Below are 22,572 nucleotides of genomic sequence, written 5' to 3'. Positions count from 1 at the left end.
AATTCCTCCCCAATTGCCCAGTGACATGAATTTAGACCTGCTTTCCCCTACCAAATACACGGCAAGGTAGCATCAAGCAGGAGCTCAATGGGTCTGTGGAGTCCCCACCTAAAATGGCTAATAATTTATTTTATGACATCAAGTATCAGTGTTGTTACATGAGAAATTTCCTCAATAGGGACGGTGATTTATACTAAATTGAAATATTGAGGTGTATCGGACTCAGAGTGGAGCACGTGTAATTTTCTTATTACTCTTCCTGCTGATATGCAGTTTCAAGTTGGATATTTTAGCACGCAAAGCCCCAATATTACTTTTTCGTGCTTCCCGCAAATTCACTGCATCATTTGACGGGGCGGCGGCGGGGGGCCTTTGAAACACTTCTCTTGCGCAAAATTTCTCATTCAATACACTTCTTCCGCGCACCAGATTTCATCTCAAAGTCTGCACTAATGACCCAATAGATTTTTGCAGAAATCCGCGAGAAATTTCACGGATAATTTGGCATTCTCTGTGTTAATCACTTCACAGTCTTGGCACTCCATTGCCAGGTGAAATTACAGTAATCGAATTAAGTGGTCAAATGGTGATTGAAAAGAGTTATATTTTCTGTGGTGTAACCAAATCGGAACGGATTTGGAATAAAACATTCGCTATGTGACCAATATTCACCATCAGTCAGCCACGAATCAATCAATTATCGTTTTGAATGTGAAATAAGGGTGGAATTTGATTGAAAGGCGTGCAATTTTCGATGATTCCGAAGACATGGCTCATCATCAATTGAATCACAGCACCAATCAACTGAAAACCTCCACTCATTTATAAATTAAGCCCTCGCTCATCCGCCAATGTGCCCGCTGAATGACGATGAACCGCGAGGAAATATTTCAGGATGATAGTGCCGGGGAATTCAATATTGTAATTATCATCAACCGCGCTCAACATCATTCAATTACTCTGTGGGCCTTTCGGGAGCCTCCGGTTCTGTGTTGGCCATAATTTGGCGTGTGAATTTGGATGACTAAGAATTTATGAGTGGTGTGAAAATGGTGGAGAGACGTTTGCATACCGAAATTGGCTAATGAGGAAATTGGCGCGAGCTGGAGGTGAAGAAATTCAATTGCCTCTCCCAGGTGATTAGGCGCTCTTTAACACACATTAATGGTTGTTGTGCGAGATTTATGGAGTCATGACTCCATGGATTGTGGCAGAAATCACACGGTGTCTCACAGAAAATGTCACTCGTGGGATGTCGGTGGGCGGATAGGTGAATCGCAGATAGTATTTTGGGAGAGTAAACAGAAGTCCCTATCTGTGATAGTGACAGTCGCAGAAGCGATGCTGGAAGCGGTCCAGAGCCAAAGTCTTCCACGCACTTTAATTTATGCTCCATACAGAGGAGAGAAAATGAACATAATCGTGCTACTTGTGTGCCGGGTTAGTGGAATAAATTTGATTTTTGCCAGATTAACACTGGGTGTTGGAGGGACTTGTGGATTGATGAAAATGTAAATGTGAAGTGACTTTTTATCAAGCAAATTGAATCCCAAGTGCGGAGGAATAATGATTGTATGCACTGTCGGGGCAACATAGGCTCATAGTGAGATGGGGGGAAGAGTGCTCTCTACGTGATGATAAATGAGCCATTTTCTGGTCGCTGCTCCCCGCATTTGCCTCGCCTTCTCTTCCCCTCCCACCCCGAAAAGTCAATGGGTGTGAATTTGTGCTTTTGACTAAATGAGCAATGCTCATTTTCTTCATTTCTTTTTGCCCATTTTCATCTGGTAAGTGAGAGATGGGATATCCGAAAGAATTAATTCCTCAGCAATTTAGATTAATCACCATGTGAAGTGAGAGTGAGTGCTTTATCCTCGCATCACACTCTCGACTATCAAAATAATTCACACTTTAGGCGCATTTACATCAACTCCCGTGCAGGCATGGAATGGACGTCTCTGCATGAGAAATTGACACACGTCAATAGAGCCAAATACAATTTCACCCTATTTTTAGACCCCCTGCAGAGAGTGTTGAATATGCTTTTGCTTTTTAGGAAGGAAAAAAAGCATTGAATTTTCACATGATGGATAAGGTTATGGCAAGTTTTGCAATTATAGAACACCGCATGAGAATCCAGAAAACATATTTAAATTTATCAGCCTATTTATAATGGGATAATTCTCTTAGGAAATCTTTCGTCTTCTGTAGAATATCTTTCTTCCGCGAAACTTTACACAAGAAACTTTGTGAAAAATGTCTCAGAAATTTGCATACTTGCTACCGATGATCTTCCGCCGATGCTCAAAGAGGAAATGATAAACACTCTGTCTGCCATGAATAGTTTGCCGAACTGTCTTGTGGAGAATAGTGTGAGGCATGGAGGGTGGGGGAAGAGAATTTATCATATATCTGTCGGATGACAGAAAAATGAATAGAGAAACATCTTGACATGGGCACGAAGTCATCCAGAAGAAATGGGAATTTGTCTTATTTGATGGCGCACGACTAAATGCAAAATACAATCAAATATAGCAAACTTGAGGGCTTCTGTCGTTTTAGATGAAAAATTTACTCCAATTCACATGCAACGGATGAGGAAGAAAGTTGTAAAAGTGCGATGTCTCGTGAAAAGCCGGGGATGGTGGCGCACAGGAAAAGTTGATCTTCTTACCCGCGTTGAATGGTTGGAGCATTTTATGTATTTTTGTGATTCGGTGAACGGGAAATGATGCGATAGAATTGCAAATATTCCAAACGCCGCTCACATAATTTTATTGAATTTTTCCTCCCACTTGCCATGCTGAATTTTACAATCTCAAATGGCAAGTTCGATCTTCTCGATATCCTCTCACTATGAGACTTGCATGGTGAAGAGCAAGCAAAACTTTCCTCACTGGCACAATCCACAGCGACGACTCAATGTCAGACACATTGGAATCAATTCAAGGGAGTGAAGAAAAAAATTGCCATCCACACTTTTTCCCGTCCACGGAGACTCGTCGGGGCGGTTTTTTTTCTTCCAGTGGCCTCAAGAAAGGGAAATGAGTCACATCAGACGGGCATTCCGATATCTTCTCATCACGCAACGGACGGCCTGAGTTAAAGAAATCCGGCTCAATTTATCATTGCCACACGTTATTGTGACACTTTTCCGATTATTTGTGCGTCCACTGGCACTCTGTTGACGACGGGAGGTGGTGATGAACCCCCACGAGGGGCATTATTCCACTCGTTAGAATAAATTTTCCCGTCTCTCTGAAATACACTTTTTCTTGCCACCCATTCCCACTTTCGCCAGTGCCCTTCTCTCACTGCCACAATTTCTCTTCATCATGTATTCCGTGTTTTCTGTTGTAACTGGGAGATTGATATCATCGTCAATTATTCACACTTTTCCTCTACAAATGGAAATTTCACAACGAGACATCCTCTCATAATTATTCACATTCAAGAGGTGTGAGATTTGCTCTCTGGCGATGACTGTTTTGTCTCTGCAATTAAACCTTTGAGTGGAGAAGCGCGTCCATCTGCTCAGTGTTTGGTCTCCAATGGTAGTGCATGGCTAACAATCTATGGCAAGCATCATGGCAACAAGCACGACACTATAAATCTTGAATTTTTGTTGAATTCTAGGAAAGTGCTTCCTCTTCTATCATAAAGAAAGATTTATGTGAATTTTATTGTCTTTTTCAATTTGTAACTTTACGCTGTGAGAATAGTAAATTACTAGAGTAAATCTTAGAAAATCTTTTCAAGTATATCTAATTTATTCATTTCTAATTTGCCAAGTATGCGACCAGAAAAAAATGCGAAAGAATATCCTCTCCCTAAAGTCTTGCGAATCTTGCATTCCATTGGGAGCCTTAAGGATGATGAAAAAGATTGATAAATTTCCATACACTTTAACCCATCTTGATAATGACGGGGAAAGGGGGAAAGAGAGACATCAAGTTCTGGGTTTTAAGCCTTTGGAGAGAATTTTTCTTCCTCTTCTCTGCAGTGGGAGGCGATTTCTCTTATCAGATGTATGCGAAGGCACCATGAGAGGGAGCTGAGGCGAATGCAGAAAACAACACAAATTCCCTATAATAGATCACTATTTGATCCTTTTTATTTACGCACATTTTCCTCGGTGTGCCTCCTCGAGGGAGTGTATCTTGGCGCGGCATCTTCGAGAGGGAAGAAAAACAATGATACATTTCCCTCAGACGAATTAGATATTGGGCGCGAGGGTCTGGGGGCGGGGGGCTCATCAGGGGAAATATTACATGGGAGATTTGGTGTCTCTTTGAACATGAGGAGACTGATTTCGGGCTGTCTTCTCCGTGATGCTGTTAAATCTGTTTTCCGCCGACACACGGAATTTCTTGTCGAAAAGAAAACAACGCCATACATTGTTCACAGTTGAAGATCGTGACGAAATGAAGGAGGAAAAACACTATGTACCAATTTGTACAGCTGTGGAGAGGGGGCGGAAAAAATCAGGAGGAAATGTGTGTCACGTGCTGACATGATAGCCCTCATGTGTCAGCCCTGATACGCAAGGGAAGCACATTCCTATAGGCAGCCTATTGTGTCCCGAGGACGCACCATTGCGAGCCAAGTGATGCGTTTTTAACAAGTTTCCTGGAAAATTTTCATTCCTCATTGAGCGTGAGAGTCCCCGGGCTTTCCGAGACTGCCACAGCACTAATTAGTGACAATGACAAATTGCCGTCTGTGTGTCTTTAAATTTCATCCCTCGTGCTGGCTCGCCATGTCCATCCTCGGTTTCTGTTTGCAATTTGATTTGTGATTTTTTTATGCTACCAACTAGTGAGTTTAAAAATAGCTCCAGCTAGAATTTACACATTCTGTTTGCTATACTTGACAAATGAACAAATTGCTATTTGCACTTCGATGACACTTTAAAGTTTTAAAAAAGTGTGCAATTTGCCTTGTTTTGTACAAGTTAAGCTCGCGATAGAAATGACACTAAACGGGCCTATTTATAGCATTGGTGTTACATGGATTTCTTAAGAAAACGCAATAGATTTGTTTTGTGCTGTGACCAATTTGGAAACGAATATAATCTGTTGGGAATTTAACACTGAAAAGTCGAAATGTGTAACAAAGTTTGGGAATTTTCATAGCGACTACACAAACTATGGCTAATAAACAAATTGTACACAGATTTGTGGAGTGCATGAATATAAATATGGTAACACACGCTCTCCGCATATTCGAGGCATTCCATGACGCCTCCTTTCTCACCCATTGTATCACATTTTGAGGCACAGCTAATGTTATGTCATGGTGAAGTTATTGGATGTAAAACCACTCTTTGGCGGATGCGACTCTGTGTTTCTATATGTGGCTATAAATCGCGGATTAATTCCGTCTTCCGCGGCATTAAAACTGGATTAGGCAATATTTATGGATGCGAATGCCACTGATCTACACAATCTCGCCTCTCTTGCCTCGCAAAAACTTATATTCTGGCCTGTATTTACGGCCATGGCGACTCATTTCGATACACACGTCGTAAAATTTTCCCTCACGCCGCGAAAAGCGACAAAATGATGGGCGATCATAAAGAGATTGTAGGAAAATTTAGTGTTTCAAATTGCTTCAGCAGTAATGACGAGGAGAGAGAGACAGGAACAATTTATTTGTTACTTTCTCGCGAAAGGTCTCTCGCTGAGAGCATAATTGAAAATATCTAATTGATATTTACTATCAAAATAGTCGTAAAACTATACTTTGCTCGAGAAGATTTTACAATTATTGAGAATTTGTTATGTAAATTCGCGTTCATACTTTTTTTTACACATTTCTCAGTATTCATCAACAATCAAACCATCGTTAAAATGTGAGCATTCCAAGAGAAATTGCAGTGCAAGGATAGTCTGCTCGATAATTGAACCAATTACTTATGTACGTACGTAAAATCCTCAGACGTTTTATCCCTGGCAAAATATTTCCCTGGCATGAGGTTATCTTGTTGGCTTCATGGGACGAGTACCCCCGAGAAGTTGTCTCAGAAGCTCAAGACTTGTATTAACTATCTGGGATTAAGTTGGAATTACTCCACTCGATGTTAGTTATAAAATGACGGTGTTTATCAAGCCAGGAGCAGATTTCCACTGTCCTCAATTTGCTGGGGCGTAGAAAGAAATGAGCTGGAGATGGTGGAAAAACACTATTGAAGAGGGAAACCAAAAACTTTATACAGATGCTTTATCTGCACTTCCTGAACACGACGCTTGGGGGTGAGCCTCGCTCAAGGATCTGCACGCTTCATTTGGATACTATGGCGCGTAGTTTGGGTATAAATTCAAATACAATCGGGCGGTGCAGGAGCCGAGGTGAACGGGTGCGGGTGTGGAAAAAATCCAAACGCGCTTCTTATTTAATGCAGAAATTTGCATTTAAATTGACAAAGAGCTCACCCATTTTCATCGCCATGACACCCCAACTATACTGCTTTCGTTCAATCAAAGCGCTTCTTGTTAAGTTTCACCACCCCAGCAAGACCCCAACCCTCAGCATATTCCACTTGATATTCAACACCTTTTCACGATTTAATTTATACATACATTCACCTAAACGAGTGAAACATCCGTTTTTGAACTCCCTCTCGTATAATGTTTCCTCTCGACTCCTTCTCGCTCCTCGACGCCGCATTTCTCAACTTTTAGCGAAATAGTAAAACACACCTATTAATTATGTGTGACACAACGGAAAGAGACTCGAGATAGAGATTCCTTACAGTGTTGAAATGGAAAATGCCAATTTCAAATTGAGAGCTTTCACGCTGAGGTGGTAAATGAAGCTTTCAGCTTCTTGAAGTTATAAATCGTCTCTGTCAGCTCACGTTTTGCACAGTATAAATTCGAATTTTATACTTATCCTGCATTTCCCATGATGGGGAAAAACCAATTTTTATTTATCCCATAGATCTAATGACGATTGGTTCTACTCGTCACTTGAGTAATGCATAAGTTGAAAACTTGATATAATCGATGCTTCTTTACGGGTTAAGTATTGTTACAAATACATGGTCAAAAGTTTCACGATTATATCCCCCAAAATAGTCATGAATTCCTGCATAAGAATCACATTTAACGAGAATCAAAAGAATAGAAATAGAAGAATGATGGACTCTCTGTGTAATATTTCATGCAATTTCATATCTCTGTCCTCTGTTTTGGGAGGCAATAAAATGTCCTAAGAAATTCTCTAATATATAGTATTAATTTCCACTAAAATATTTTATTCCACTTTATGGATTCCGTGTGTCCCCTACGAATGGCATTTGGGCGAAGAGAGAGAGAACATAATACCATGCGGAGGGACTTGACGACAGAATATCGTATATGATGGCCATGCCATGGAAATTTATTTTCCAAAATACTTGTGTGTGCGAGAGAATGAGAGAAAAAATCGTCTCTCATTAATGGCATGTAAACACGTAAAATGACATACAATAATCACATAGAAAAATTCCACAACATATTTCCTTTTGCTATAAAATCTATTATTAGGCCAAATTGTACTTTCAATGCTCTGACACTATATTTATCGAGGCAATTCTGGCCCTCTTTTCCCCCCTCCTCAGAGGGAGAGAGCTCGTCAGCGTCTGGAGAATGTCTCTTCGCGACGGAATAAAGTGCCCAAGATTATAAGAAGCGGAAACATTGGCAATGATCCTACCATCTCAAGAGGGGAAAGTCATTCGGAGAATTACGGAGTAAATCCTTCTATGAACCCATATGATTCCTCATTATTCACAGTATCTCGATTCGAATCATTTAATCGCTATGTGACTAGAAATATGGCCGGCGATTTTAATTTTAGCTTGATGATTGATTTACAATGTGATCCCTTTCACTGCACTCTCTCAGATGATCGTGTAAGAGATCAGCTGGTGGGAGTTGAGTGGATTGTGGGAACAGAAGGCATTCAATTTCAATTATCACTGAAATTTATTCGTCAGAATTTCATCACGAAAGTGCAAATTAAATTAACTTGAACATGAAAGTCCCCTTTTCCTACAGCTGCATTGACGTTATCCGCCGCGCTGTATCATTTTCATTTGGCAGCGAAATTATTTCACAGAAAATCATACCCGCATGCAGGAATTTTCTCCAGAATCACACAGTGAGATGGCTAATTTGAGAGAACATCCCGCATTTCTTCAAAATTATATTATTCAAATTTCGAGATGCAATTATTCAATAGTAAGTCAACGTCCCCATAATTCAGATTGAAGTCATTCCTTCGGAAAATCTGTGTTGGGTGGAGAATATTGGATTTCAGATTCTCTGGAGAATAAAGAAAAAAATTGCATTCATCTTAACCGAAGCTCCTTCGTTCTCGGAAATCTAAGCGTAAATTAAGAAGATGATCAACTGTAAATCAGTCATTAAACAGATTTACTACCATTTCCTCTATCTCATCTTTTAAAAGCATATCAAATGTCGCATGACTGTGAGATGACCACGACTCCAGACTGAGTGAAATTGATATAATTCCTCCATGTATTTTATCATGCATATAAATTAGAAGATCAGTGTTCCCAGTGTGGTAATACTTGGACAAATATGCGCAATTATAACTAATTGCTTCATTTACTTTATTGCAATTGCTAATTCACACATTGGTATACTATGATAATTATATTGGGTGAGACTTGAGCATTGATTAGAGCAGTAATCTGCTCATTAGCATGCCTATAAACTGTGAATATTTATTGGGACCAGTCTTCGCAGTCAACTCCAATTTTTATGTCCGAACCATTGCAAGTGGACGCGACGGCGCTTTTTTGCCCATTTCCTACATCAACTCAAAAACAAACACATTGGAGCACTGAGGGGACGAGGTGAGAAATTAAATGTAATTTATGATGCGTTTATTGCACTTTCCGCACGATAAGTCCGCAGTGGGGGCGGCGGGTGGACTTTTTCGAGTGTTAATTGAATATATTGAATGGCAACTGTATATTTACTTCCTGACAATATAGCACTCGATGCCACTAAAATCATTAGAGTCCATTAAATGTTTCAATTGCGTGTGTCATTTTGCCAAGCACCCTCGGAGCAATTAGATGCAAAATTCAATGTGTGCCGTGTACTTTCATTGGGATATGGCACTTAATGGGATTTCACTGGCTTGTATATTTCGGAGAATGTCCCCAAACTCAATTCCAACCCACGGATGCTTCTGCCGCTCTTTTTTCTCTCTCCATACAGCTCCTATTGAAATTTTCATGCACAGTCTGGTGCCAGACTGTGTAAATTATATCGAAAAGGGGCACATTTGAAATATCACACAATATTCACCATGCGATACCACAGAAGGGGTTAATAAAAGAGTCTTTAAAGTGTTTTTGTCGCCTGTGATGCACTGAAAGAAAGTATCTTGAGAGTCTGCGGTGTTTAGTGAGCTTCGATGCGAATTTTTTTTGTAGCTCTGCTAAGCAAACAAGATTACCAATTGACTCCCAAAGAGCTCTTGATGAAAGTCTTAATACTCAATCGGATAATTCATTGGAAAATCAAGAAATGCACTGCATTTCTCTCAGTGCATGAAATTGATTTCGAATAAAGCTTTAATTTTATTGCATTCTTACAGTGTTTGGTGTCTGTTGGTGGTCCAGTCGTTGTGATTGAATCAGTGACAGCAATTAAATTATACATTTAAAGGCTGTTGTGACGATTTGTGGCATTTTCTTCAATTTCATGCGTTCAGCATAGTGGCAGCCGAGGATGAATGTAAAACTGGCCCAAAATACCCCACAATAATCATCATCTGCGAGCCAAGTTGCTCGTGGAGAGGCTCTCTTGTGAAAAATGACACCAACTAATTGAAAATTATGCGGGCAATAAATTTCTAAAGACAGAACATATATAGCTACTCGTAACACAAAATCACCCATAAAAAATGTTTTCGGGCAACTCTGCGCTGTGGCGGAATTGAAAAAAAAAACGAGATCGTCTCATTCCCTAATTTAACATGACACTGTGTAGTTACTTAGTAATTTTCCGAGTGTCGATGGTAAATTGTGGTGTAATTTATAGATCGTTTCTGCTAACGAAGGGAAAAAAAGATCTGAGATTCTTCAGGTGCAGTATTTTCCTGTTATTTATGCTTATAGGTTTTAAATGCTCTGTCTCCCATTTTTTATGCTGGGCCCGAGGAAGATAAATGCTCGAGAATTTCATGAGAAAATTTCCAAAAGTCCCTCTCTCTCGACCGCATTTTGTCTTTTCTCGCAACACGGAATCTCGGGATTGTATGGGGAAATCCCTCGCGACGAGACTCAACTGTTTTCACTCATTTTTCTTTTCGAATATCAACATGAGCTTTAAATAAATACTGGAGATAATTTACGAAAATAAGATAAACACATTTTTGTAAGAATATTTTCACTTGCCATACCATCGACATGACGACATACCATCGCCAGAATTCCCGAAAGCCGCGGTACTTGTATTTTCTTGTGTATTTCAAAGTTGTGAAAGATACACAAGGAAGAGAGCCACTAAATGGGTTGAGAGATCCGTGAGAATATTGGGAATTCCGCTTGGAGCTTGACAAGAAAATAAATAGACGGAAAAATTTTGTTGATTGTAAATTGGTGGTGGACTTTTTGGAGGAAACTATAATTTCCTCTGACAATCCTGCACACATACGCACACAGACACTTTTTTACAAGGTCTGCGGTGTAGTGGGGGGGGGGGGGGGAGGGGGAGAGGGTCTATCAACTGGCGCTAAATGAAACAGATTCGTTTCAACTTCAAATTAACGAGCAATGGGGAGTGCAAACGTGAAACTCTCCTGCTTCAAATGAAGGCCATAGGGGAAAAAATCCTGTATTTGTTTGGTGTGTTCCAGAGCGGAAAATTGCCAAGTGTCACGGGTCCGACGTTCAACTGGGTGACAATTCGCAATTGAATAAAATTCCAGAAGAGATTGATGAGCGGAAAAAGTGCAACAATAAAAATGGTTTGGGCACAGTTTGTCTATGCATGGGCGGTTGATGTTCATCGCAGCTTTTGCCACAAATATTTCTCAGAACATTAAATGATGCTCAAGAGGAAATGGTAATGATCTTACGAGACTGACAACATCTTCGGGTCTTGGTTGCATTCACGGAAGCTAAATTGCTCAGCACGATCAGTCGATCACTCTGAGTGAGAGTTGTTAAAATCAAAGTAGGTATGCAATTTAGACAGGGAAAGCCTACGAAATGCTTGTTTTGGGAAGGGTCACTCAATCTCTCGTGTGGACCAATATATTCCCAGAAGCGTGTGCACGGATTTGTAGGGAAATATTTGTGGAATTCCTCCACATGAGCATCGCAATTGATGAATGATTGTCTCGAGAGAGTGCTTCCCGCAGTGGCAACACTGTATCAAATAGGACTTCATTCTTTTGCTTCCCCATTCCCTCTGGAAAAGCCACTGAGAATTTTCCACGGCATTCCAATCGATCTCGAGGGATGTCGGTTGGATTTCACAGTCTTGTTCAATTGCTCCACTGACAGGGCGCAAAAAAGAGATGATTGCAGAAGAGTTAAAGCCAAAAATACGATTCTATTTTAATCCCCATCTCGTGTGCACGACTTCATTGAGGGAAAAGTTTCAGAGATGGGTGAGAAGGACGCAAAACGACATGTTTATTCGTGTGCAATAAATTCAAGACTTCCCCCCTTCGAAAATATCCAACATAACGACGGACAAAGTGCATAAATTTGAGATATTTTACACACAGGACGATCTGCGGATTGCAGAAATCCACCGTCCAGAATTTCGTGGCGGGTTAATGAAATTTGATAGGCTGAAAGGCCAGAAATGTGATTTTGGTGGCGCACCACTGAGAATTTTTGAGTGGCGACGACGTGCAAAAATATACCCATGTCGACAGATTTAAGACATTTTTCCACTCATCGTCCGATAATCTCTCGCAGGTTTTGAATTTCCTAACATGAGAAGAAGATGGGTGCATGGAGGATTTGAGAGAAAACCTCCACTTTGAGCCTCTATTGCCTCCACAGAAAGCCCCTATTTTTAACTTTTTGGCCGAAAGAACCACACACTATAGCCATTGTGAGGTATTATTTGAAATCATTTACTTATGAATGGCAAGTCTCAACACAGAAACCACCAGCCAGAGATTACAGGCCCCAGAGTGTTTGGGAGATGAAAGAAGTGCCTCATACCTCAAGACATTCCTCCTTTATTCCATCTGAGCCAGTCAAACAAGATTCATAAATTGAGAATGCTAATCGTTTATCACTTAAATACACTCTAAAAGTCTCGACTTCACTACACCACAAACATTTTATGATAATTTAAATCCGATTTGAAACCACGAAAAATTATTTCTTTTATATCATCGCTCAAGAATGGGCATTTCTTGACTCGCCAGAAAACTTCTTCACGCTCTTCTTTTCTTCTCGGTTTCCCCGCATCAACACAGCCATGAGACGGGAAAGTTTTTTTTCACAGGGATTCTCACATCAACCTTCGAGATAATTATGATGCAATTAATTTTTAATAAAACTTCGACTGGAGAATAAAGCTCCTTTGGCTGGAGATACTCGTTTTAATGCATTTCGTGGATGATTAAAATGTTATTTATGGTATCAAATCTTGCGAAATACACCGTATTTCGTGTTAATTTATGAGCAAAGGAACTGAAACAGAGGAGATATTAGCAATCACCGCGGTGACATATCACTAAGTACTTGTGAACACATTAATGTTTAATATTGCTCAATCTCGCTTCGCTATACATTGTGTGAAGCGTTGTGCAAGTGGGAAATTTCTATAGCGCCAGACAAGATTTGATTCAATTTGACCAAAGTGAAAGGTCGGATTTGAGTCTCGAGATATGTTATGTAGCACAGACTTTATTAAGATGTTGCATTTGCTGCATATGTCATGGTTTATGGAATGTCATCTGAAAACCATATAGCTGAGATGCAGAGGATTTGCAGACAATCTCAGCTCCCCATGAAATCTCTCAGTCTATCTTGTCTCTGAAATTTCAGGGATTGTCTTCCGTAGAGAATCAGAAAAGGTCTAAGAATATGCATGTTTATCAACATTTCGTGGTTATTATGAGACCCAAGCATCAGCAAGCATTAATAATTCATTCATATTTTCTCTTAAATGCTGCGTGTTAAATGAGAATCGGGTCTGACTGGGTATTTTTTCTGCACTGGTAGCTGTCAATTACATATTAAATTGTGATAAATTGTTCTTCTCTTCTTTCATATGATATCCCTCGGCATTACTAGGTGTAAAACTCTGTAGCCAATCTTCACGTTGCGAGGCGTAAATAATATTAATTTTTCAACCTTAAAGAGACTGTTTCCATAAGAAAAGTAGTCTGTGCCAAGGATTCTCTGTCCTGCTACGAAGTGGAATAATACGTCACTCTCTCGTTGGCCGTACAATTATCTCTCCATTCGATGCCTCGGGTTGTAATTCATGAATGGACTGAGAGTGTTTGGTAAATTGAATAGAGAAAAGGCTGTGGAAGAAATTAGAGATTGCTGGCATCTTGTAGCATGGATTTTCACAGCACTCCCAGAGGCGAGGCACAAGATTGCCGGTCAATCCATTTGTCACATCCAATAGTGCACATATGTAATTAGTTAAGCATTTCTTAGCACATCGTCACCAAAGGCGAAGCCAGTCGACTGAATATCAAATCAATGGGGCTCAAATTAGAGACTCTATTCTTCATCTCTTGCTGAGATTATTGAATTGATGACTGAAGGATTTTCATACTAAGCAGATCGTTTTGTATCCACATGAAACACTTCCGCGCGGTTGTGAGTCAGTCTTTTTCTAAAGAAAATGTCAAAGAGCGCAGAGAAATTCTTTGGCGAAGAGTGGGCGAGGAATTTATATTTTTTTTCAATGACATTTAAATGTGAAAATATTGAATATGACACAAAAGACCACCCAAAATCTGTCGCAAAATATTCATGAAGCTCCTCAATCATTCGCTATGGATCGTAACTTTTTGGGTAAATTTACTATGTAGAAAGCATAAAATATTAGTCGCATTAGAAATTCTTCTGAATTATTCAGATTTGAAATAATTTAATTGCAACATAAATGGTGGAACGGATCTAAACTGAACTGATTGTCTTTGAATTTGAACAGTTTTCACTATACCGTCAGACTCTCAAACTGCCCAAAGGGTCAAAGATAAAGCACAACAGCATCCGGATGATAGCATATTGGATAGTAGTAAAGTTATAAACAGCATATCTGATGTTTCATGTATCGTAGTTTTTTTTCTGCAAGCGTCTGCATGGAAAAGTCAATTGCAGATTTCTGGAGGACGAAATTGCGATTGAATCTTGCACATCGCTTACCCGGTGGCACTCTCAGTGTCCCAACCCACGCTCCAGTTCCGTCGCTTTTTGCCCCAATATACCGTCAATTTTCTCACGTCCCGGAAGGGCGTTCGTATCAGAGGAAAACAGTGCAATAATATCCGCTTTTTCTCTTCCTGCTCTCTCTCTCTCTCCCCTGGCAGAGTGGCGACAGAGTTCAGTCACCCGAATCGACATATTGGCCTCCCCGTGTGAGCAATGCACGATGGAGTCAAACACGACAACAGTGGGTGGTGGGCGCCGGGGAAAGTTTCAGCATCCGCAGTTGCATCAGGCGCCTACGACAATGCACCACCACGAGCACCACCACCAGAAGCAACACCATCGCTACCCCAAAGACGACATCGCCATCAAGTACCCTGGAGGCCGGTACTCCAACCTCTGCTCACCCACTCACCCGCCCTTCCCGCTCTTCCCGCCGCCGCCTGACTGCCCACCGCCGCCCCACAACGGCACCTCGCCCACCGGTGCCGCCAAGGCCCCGCGGAAGAATCACTGCTACCCAGACGATCCGGACAGCATAGAACTGTGCCTGGAGGAGCCGCCCGCGCCCACTAAGGCATACAAGGGCGGCGCGCTGAACGGCATCGCCGGCAGCTCGGCGGCCGCCGTCAGCAGTGAGCCACAGGTTGGTCATTTGTTACCCACCGGCCATCCCCATCGATTTCCACTCTCGCCACCGCATTCATTTGCACACTCTCGCCGGGCATGCACTTCCTGGCGCCCCAAAGAAATATTTTATGGGGTCTTTGTTGTGTCGAAGCGACAGACAAAAACAGCTTGGCCGTTCTCCATTAGAAGTGTTGTTATCAGGGCAAATAATTTATGGATGGATTTTGTCAAATTTAAATAATAGACTTCAGTGCAGAATAGAATTTTCCACTATTCCATTGACTTTCATCTCAAATGATCGTGTTGATGGCACAGTTTAAATGGCAACTGATAACAAGTTACCCATTAATTGAGCAAATAATTATCTTATGGTAGTTTGCAGGCTTTATTTAATTTTTAGCACATATTTTTATTCAATTTATCACATTGGTCGTTGAAAATAAACCACAAATTTTTAATGAAATTTTGATATTCGTGCGTGGTTTCGAACACCAGCAGAAAACCACGAACGACGCTATGAAAATAATTCTCTGAGCCTCGCTCTGAGCAATTAATTGAAAAATAATATTATTGACGCATGGGAATCACAGACATGATATGCTACATTTAACTCTTTCCCAATTAGTAAGTTCAGCAGCACTTTTGATTGCAAATTAGACCACCTAAAGCTCAACAGTGAAGCATCAATATTAAATAACCTTGTGTGATATGAGTGTGCAGCTGTGGAAGACGTTTCGTGTGAATTCACCAACAGATTTAGGCCACTAGAGCAATAATTGCACAGGAAGAGTCAAACATTTTTCCAGCAGTTAAATCCGCTTAGTAACTTAGTAACACCACACGAGACGAAGTTGAGCGTTTTTGTCGCCAAATGAAAGCATTTCATTTCCCATGAAAGCCAATTCTCGGGCTCTTTAATTCTCTTTCATATTTTCTCTTTTTTTTACAGATAAAATGGTCCAGGAATAATATAGCTGCCACGATGGAACGATACGAGCCATCGACTAGTTCTTACGGTCCAGCCCTGCACAACCACTCGATGTACCATCAAGACTACTCGTATGCGTACTACGAGCCCGGTGCGGCCATGCGCCATTCCAACGTGCCAGTCCCTGGCATTCCGGGGACATCCACGCAGATCGCCGCCGGCCCATCGCGGCCGCCACCGCCGAATTCGATAAGGGCTCTCCTGTCCAAGTCCTGCCGCAACTCGGCCAACTCCACAACGCCCGGCGACAGGCACACGTACACCACGCGATACGGCACGCAGGAGAACATCTACGAAGAGATCGGAGGCGATGGCCGGATAAGGATCTTGTCGTCGGGTCAGTCAATGATCAGTCTGAATCAGAGCATGGTGGAGGAGGAGCTTCGAAGGGTGCAGAATCGCCACAGGCGCGTTCTGGGTGAGCTTAATCTCTCGGTGGAGGCCATGATTATGCCGTCAGCCTCCCCAACGGACAGCCCGACGGAGGAGGAGCCGCCGCGGGAGCCTGAGAACTTAGCCGAGCTCCTCAACTCGGTGGGACCAACGGATGAGCTGCTGTCGCCCGTGAGTTCTCAGGCGATCGGCGGTGGAGGTGATCTCGACAGTGGCTTCAGTGGGAGCAGTAGTGGTGCTAGTTATGTTGGGAGTTTACGATATCACAGGACGAATTCGGCCATGTCCACCTTCCCCACGCGATCCTCGACACCCAGTGCCGGAGGCGGAGGATCAATCTACGGCGGCAGCTGCAGATCGTCGCAACGATCACACGAGGATCCCGGCATATCGTCCTTCTCCACGCGCTCCTGCTCATCCTACAGCAGCGCCAAGACGCACCAGCGTCCGGCCGAGGATCCAGGGCCCAGCAGCAACTGCTCAGAGACGCCCAAGCCCAGCAAAAGTAGCTTCTGGAGTCGCAAAGGGTGGCGGAAGTTTCCCGGATTTTCCAGTACAACCAGTGTCAATAAAGCCGGTGCTACAAATGGTGAGTTCACAGTTGAGTTAGTAGTCTAATTCTGAATCCACCGCTTACTATAACTGTGTAAATCTATCCGGAATCTTAATATTGTACAATGTAACGTACATATTTGGTGTACTAACCTTTCTTGAAAGCCATTGAAGGCAAATATTTATAATCTAACTGCCATAAATTTGTAAGGGTGTCCCCTATCTCTTAGCCATTGCATGCAAATTTAATACTCCACCATTCCGATATTGAAACATTTTCGTTGCACTTGTATGGAATCTTACCATCGTTTGCCGATGACTGGGGAGAATTTTGCCGCTGAATGCTCTCAAGTATCCCTGTGTCGCCTGTCTTTTCGGTGGGTGAAAAGTGGAGACACAGGACGAGTGTGGCAAAAAGAAGTGCTGACAATAGCAATACAAGAGACTCTCTATCATCACCCTCTTAGTATGTTGTATTATTGTGTGTATCGCCGTATCTTGTCCCCGCCCTCAAACTGGAATGAATACATTCTGCGAAGGGTGAAAAAATCTCATAAAGAGAAGAATTTTCAATTTGACTTTCTTTTGTGTTTACAAAAATTTAAATCATTTTCTCTCTCTTGCCTGAGAGATTTGTCCGTGGGGGGTTGACTGGGTGGCCGAGCCAGCAAAATGCTTCTGGGACATGCACAATATGAGCTCGATATTGTGAATGCATTCTCCATGTGACCGTATAAATCACATAATTGAAACTATTGTTATTCAGACGGTATTAAATTTTAGTGGGAGGAATATAAACTCAACATTTCCTCTGTCATTTGTCAGAAATTCCCCCTCGGGTCACGACAAGTATAGTTTCAGCTTGAGCGTCCTCTCTTTTCTCCAGCTCCGAGGGTGAAGCACCCCCACAAGAACTCACCGCGGAATTTAGCGCAGAGACAAAGATGAGGAGTAAAAGTTAATGTTGTGTTTCAAAAAACTTTTGCCTTTTTCGCTGTAAATTTAACGACACACGATAACGAGTCTTAACTAAACATTTTGCTTTCTGAATCACCAAGTCTTTTTTGCACCGCACCTCCAGCCATTGAGGAGGTGCATTTTCGAGTTTATAAAATTAAAACAGGGAGACAAGGAGATGCCGTGGAGTGGTGGTTGGAAAAAAAAGTGCATTATCTTGGAGCTTTGTTTAGGAAGTTACAAAGCATCTCTTGGAGCGAAAAGCACCCGACCAAATGTTGTACTTTACCATCCAAGACAAAACTGTATGGGGGACTCTGTGCCACACTGGTGTTCTCTGGGGAAAAAGGCACAGCCATGCTCGATGAAATTTATGAAAGTGAATGAAAATTTATATGGATTTTCAGCGAAATTTGACGGATTTCAAGCTGTCTTTCCCCTCCCTTCTGAAATTTGTTATTTTTGCGAAAATGCCTTCGAAAATTAAGTAAATATTTGCAGATGATGGAAAACTAATAATGGCACAATCTTAATCCATGAAGTTTCCCTTGGCGAAACTTTTCCGCCAAATCCGGGAAATTTTGCAATTTGCTCTCGCCATGAGATGCGCGCTCTTCCAACTCATTAAATATTGACAAAATTCCCATGTATAGCGCGGATGTTTGACTGTGTCGACGAGGAACCGCTAAAAAAGCTCCGGGGAGGGCTTCCAGGACAGGCGCTCGGGATGAATTTGCGAAGATCGGAAGCTGTGCAGACTCAGGAGCGCATCTCCCATTTGGTCGCATATGCAAAGACTGTGTTGTGTCACTCTTAGTGTGGGTACAACAAATGAAATTTTACTATATATGAGTTTCCGGGAGTACCCGTCAAAATGGAAAGAGCAAACATTTGCAGCTACACCCAGACATAATATTCTGCAACCACGGGAAAACAGGGCCTTAGCAAGAGCGCCAGATGCGTTCGAGCTCACTTCAGCTTCGCCCTCATCGTCCGAGATGGGTGTGGGTGTGGAAATATGTAGCACTGCCAATTGTTAATATGTATGCCACTTTTATTGGATTGGCTGGGGTGGATGCCTCAAGTGGATGTGGCGAGAGCCTCGGGGTGGGTGTCAGAAAGTCCTCAAGCGTATCAAATATGTAAGCAGAGTGTATGCCCCATGTGAGTAGTTCCACCGGCTTCACTCAACTTGAGAATGTGTGTATGGAAATTTCAGGAAAAACACTTGTGCCGGATGATGGGCCACTGCCGGGGGTGAAATTTTTATTTGCTGAAATAATGAATCCACATTCATGCCTTATTTACTTCCATTGCGCGCCCTTTGCCATTTATATAATTATGAATTTTCTCCTGTTGGTGGAAAAGGAATAGTTTCTCTCCATTTCCATGTCCTTCAGCTGCTTCTCATCAAAGAGAAGAGCGGGAAATTCGAAATTGCTCCGCTTTCCCCTCACGTTTTCCACGTCACTTCCCGGAAAATGAGCAATTATTCAATGCTCAATCCGCAGAAAAGGGCAACAATTTATGCCGAGGACATTTTCGCTTCTTTAACCACCCTAAAAATTCGACATACCCAATTCAATTAATTAAGTAAAGTGCAGTGATATAAATAATTGATAACCCCTTCGCAAATGCTGGTGAATTTGCTTGACTGGTTGCGCGAATGGTTCTCCTAATATGTCACAGGCTGAGACTTGAGTGTGTGATGTGCATTTAATCCTAAGCGGAAGTCAGAAAATTATTCACTGAGGATTCCCATGAAGCCCGGGGAAAAAATGTGAAAAGTTTCTCCATCAACTCAATAAATCAATTAGCATTATTTAGTAGAAAGTGTTCTCCTCTTCAGCTTCATTTAATTCATTCGGTGCGGATAAAGGCAGTGAATAAAACTTTCCCATATCACTCCAATATCGGCGATATTTCTCTCCTGTGAACTGCCAATCCAATTTATAGCTAAACATTTTCTGAGAAATTGAAGCTCTTCGGTACTTTTCCAGTGTACACCTTCGCAATATCACGGGAGGTTTGGGTTGGAAAGGGGGCGAAAAAAAGAGGAGAGGGAGGTACGAAGGGCGCCAGGATGGGATAGAAAAATCCAATTATTTTAATAACTACAGACATTTCCTACACGATTGTATATTCTTCAGGGTTCAACTTTAATGGATTTTCAGTGGTAATCTCCTCGACGTATTTATTTGCTTTCAATTTCCAATACAATTGATATTTATTACCCATACAAATATCCCATTTCCAGTGTCCCTTTTCTCTCAACTCCATGGATGATTCTACGCTGGCAAATACCATCAGTTTTCCTCTTCACCAATCCCATGTACAATTGCACAGAGTCTTCCTGAGATGAGTTTATTTATGAGACATTGAAACATTTCTCACGTGGCGCTTCCTATCGCTGAGGCATCATTAGAGAATTACACCTTTTTGCTCGTTTGCAATTAGTGAAACATGACAAAAATCTCATGTCTTTTGCCACTCACTCTGTGGGAGAAACTGTCAGAAGCTCGATTTACTTGATGGGGATGTCTCGTGGTAAAAATTTTCAATCATGTCTCAGAAATTATCGTCGTGCTGTGGAAATGTTGTTTAATCCACCATCGAGGAGAAGCGCAACAGTGCAATATCAAAAATGCTGATGCGGCCAAAAGGATGGAACACGAGCTTGCTATCGAAGAGGAATCACATGTGAACCACTGCGCCAGCATGCCGCACACAAGACTGTAGGTGAATGACAAAGGAATGAGCTGTTTTTATCCTCTCTATTTCCCCACGACAGTCGGGTTTTTAATCCTTTTTCTCGAAACTCCATTCGAAGTGAATGTGTTTTCATATCTAAAGCACCATGCACAGGAGAGGGGTGTAATGAAAGAAATATATAAAAGGAAAAGATGCCTGCAAGAACATATATTATGGGCAAGAAAAAGGTAAAAATTCAGCTTCAATCATTCCGCGATATCATCTGCCTGTTTTTATATTTCATATACAGCTTAACGTATAAAATATAGAAAGAGAGTTTAAAACATTCTCAAGCGATATTTAGTGCATGTGGTGATCCACTTTGCGATAAAATTGCCTTCTTTTGCTCTTCGGCTCAACCTCATTGGAGACTGGATTGCCGGACAGCGAGACGGAGCAAAATGCTCAGCAATTCCTTACATTAAATCGATATTAAAGGTCTGAGAGTCCGCTAATGAATATTCCAATAATATTTTTGGCTCTCCACCGAATGTGGACACTCGCGCAGAGGGGGACAAAATCTCAGCCTAATTAGGGTGAAAATCTTCTGCAATTGGAGTCATTTTTATCTCGGACAGTTGTCTTTTTCTCCCTCTACAAGTGAAGTGCGCTCATACATGTGAAGCAGTTGAGGTCCGTGAGAGAGGAGGGGAGAAAAAAGTCAGGCAAGACTCTTCACCATCCATCCATCAGCATCCTGGTCCGAGTGAAGACAGATCGATCATGAGCGACTAGGGCGAGTTTTATATCATGAACTCTCATGTGGTATTTCCCTGGCAATCACAACTCGTTCTCCTCGACCCATGATATTCCCTCTGTCGCTTCTTCTTCTGCCTTTTATTCAATTTATTTCGATTTAATCGATGGATTGGAATTTAATTTCGCATTCAGTTCGCGTGATGTCGTTGCGGGATTTTGTATTTGAAACAAACAATCGTAAATCTTTCACTTTCGATGGATGCACACAAATCCACAACAACTCAGGATCATATTATGCCTCACTCTCGTATCCACCTCGCCGCCCTTTCGTCCCCGCAATATAATGCGAAATTCGTATACAGTGGCAGCAATAATAATAAATCCACACTGAGAACGTTGTCATTCTGTATAGAATCTGCAGATCAAATTTCAATCCGACTAATAATGCAGTCGTAAGAACGTCTATTTAATGAAGTTTATTAAAAATATCCACACCATTGCACCACCAGGAAGTGCAAACGCAATTCACTTTATTGAAAAATAATATGTTTACATAAACAACATGTATAAAGTGAAATTGAAAAATTGCTCTAGGTCGCAATATATGTAGGTATGTGTGAAAATTAATCAATTCCCATCCATGCCATCATTCCAGTTCAAATGTGTGTGATGGAAACCCGGAAAAATGGCAACTCTCTTTCCACAAATCATAAATAAATTCAGTTAGCAAGTTTTGATGTGACATTTTTTTGCATTTTGGTTTTTGCTATGATTTGTTGGCCGCAGTTCATGATTAAATTTCCTGAATAACCTCTGCTGAGAGTCCTCATTTCTCTGCAGTTTCGCCCTCGACAAAGTATGTGGCTATGTATTTAACCAATCAAGTGTATCACACGTGAGAGAACGGCAGAGATCCACAATAATGTATGTATGTATGAAATGCATGAAGTGCACTTTCCGCGGTGGCGGCGACTGTCCGGCAATTCTCTGTGCCGAACACCAACATGATGATAGTTGTCGCTGCACGGACAATGGTCATGAATTTCACAATTAAATGGTTCATTACATGCCGTAATGGCATTGTGCTGCTGAATTGGTGGCCTCTTGCAGGATCGCGTTCAGCTCGGAAATGACACTGCGCCTTTCGCCTCCTTATGCAAATTCATCGCACAAACATTGGCCACTCCATCTGCCATGGGACATCCGCTCGGCTCCA

The 22,572-nt window shown here is 41.7% G+C and overlaps 1 protein-coding gene across 2 annotated transcripts in view; it reads left to right on the top strand.

Moving 5' to 3' along the window:
• LOC132259326 (uncharacterized) overlaps positions 1-22,572 on the top strand; it is a 120,687-nt gene that overhangs the window by 76,269 nt on the left and 21,846 nt on the right. Inside the window, exons 5-6 of one of the 2 annotated variants that reach the window (XM_059756898.1) lie at positions 14,548-15,032; positions 15,966-16,986. In XM_059756898.1, coding sequence (XP_059612881.1) covers positions 14,610-15,032; positions 15,966-16,986 — 1,444 coding nt within the window. In that variant the 5' untranslated portion in view covers positions 14,548-14,609. The remainder of the gene's footprint in view (positions 1-14,547; positions 15,033-15,965; positions 16,987-22,572) is intronic. The other variant, XM_059756899.1, reaches the window with a different exon arrangement.

The sequence above is a fragment of the Phlebotomus argentipes genome, unplaced genomic scaffold, assembly GCF_947086385.1.
Source record: "Phlebotomus argentipes unplaced genomic scaffold, Phlebotomus argentipes genome assembly scaffold_18, whole genome shotgun sequence".
Lineage (NCBI taxonomy): Eukaryota > Metazoa > Arthropoda > Insecta > Diptera > Psychodidae > Phlebotomus > Phlebotomus argentipes.
This window is presented reverse-complemented; position numbering and strand designations above follow the sequence as displayed.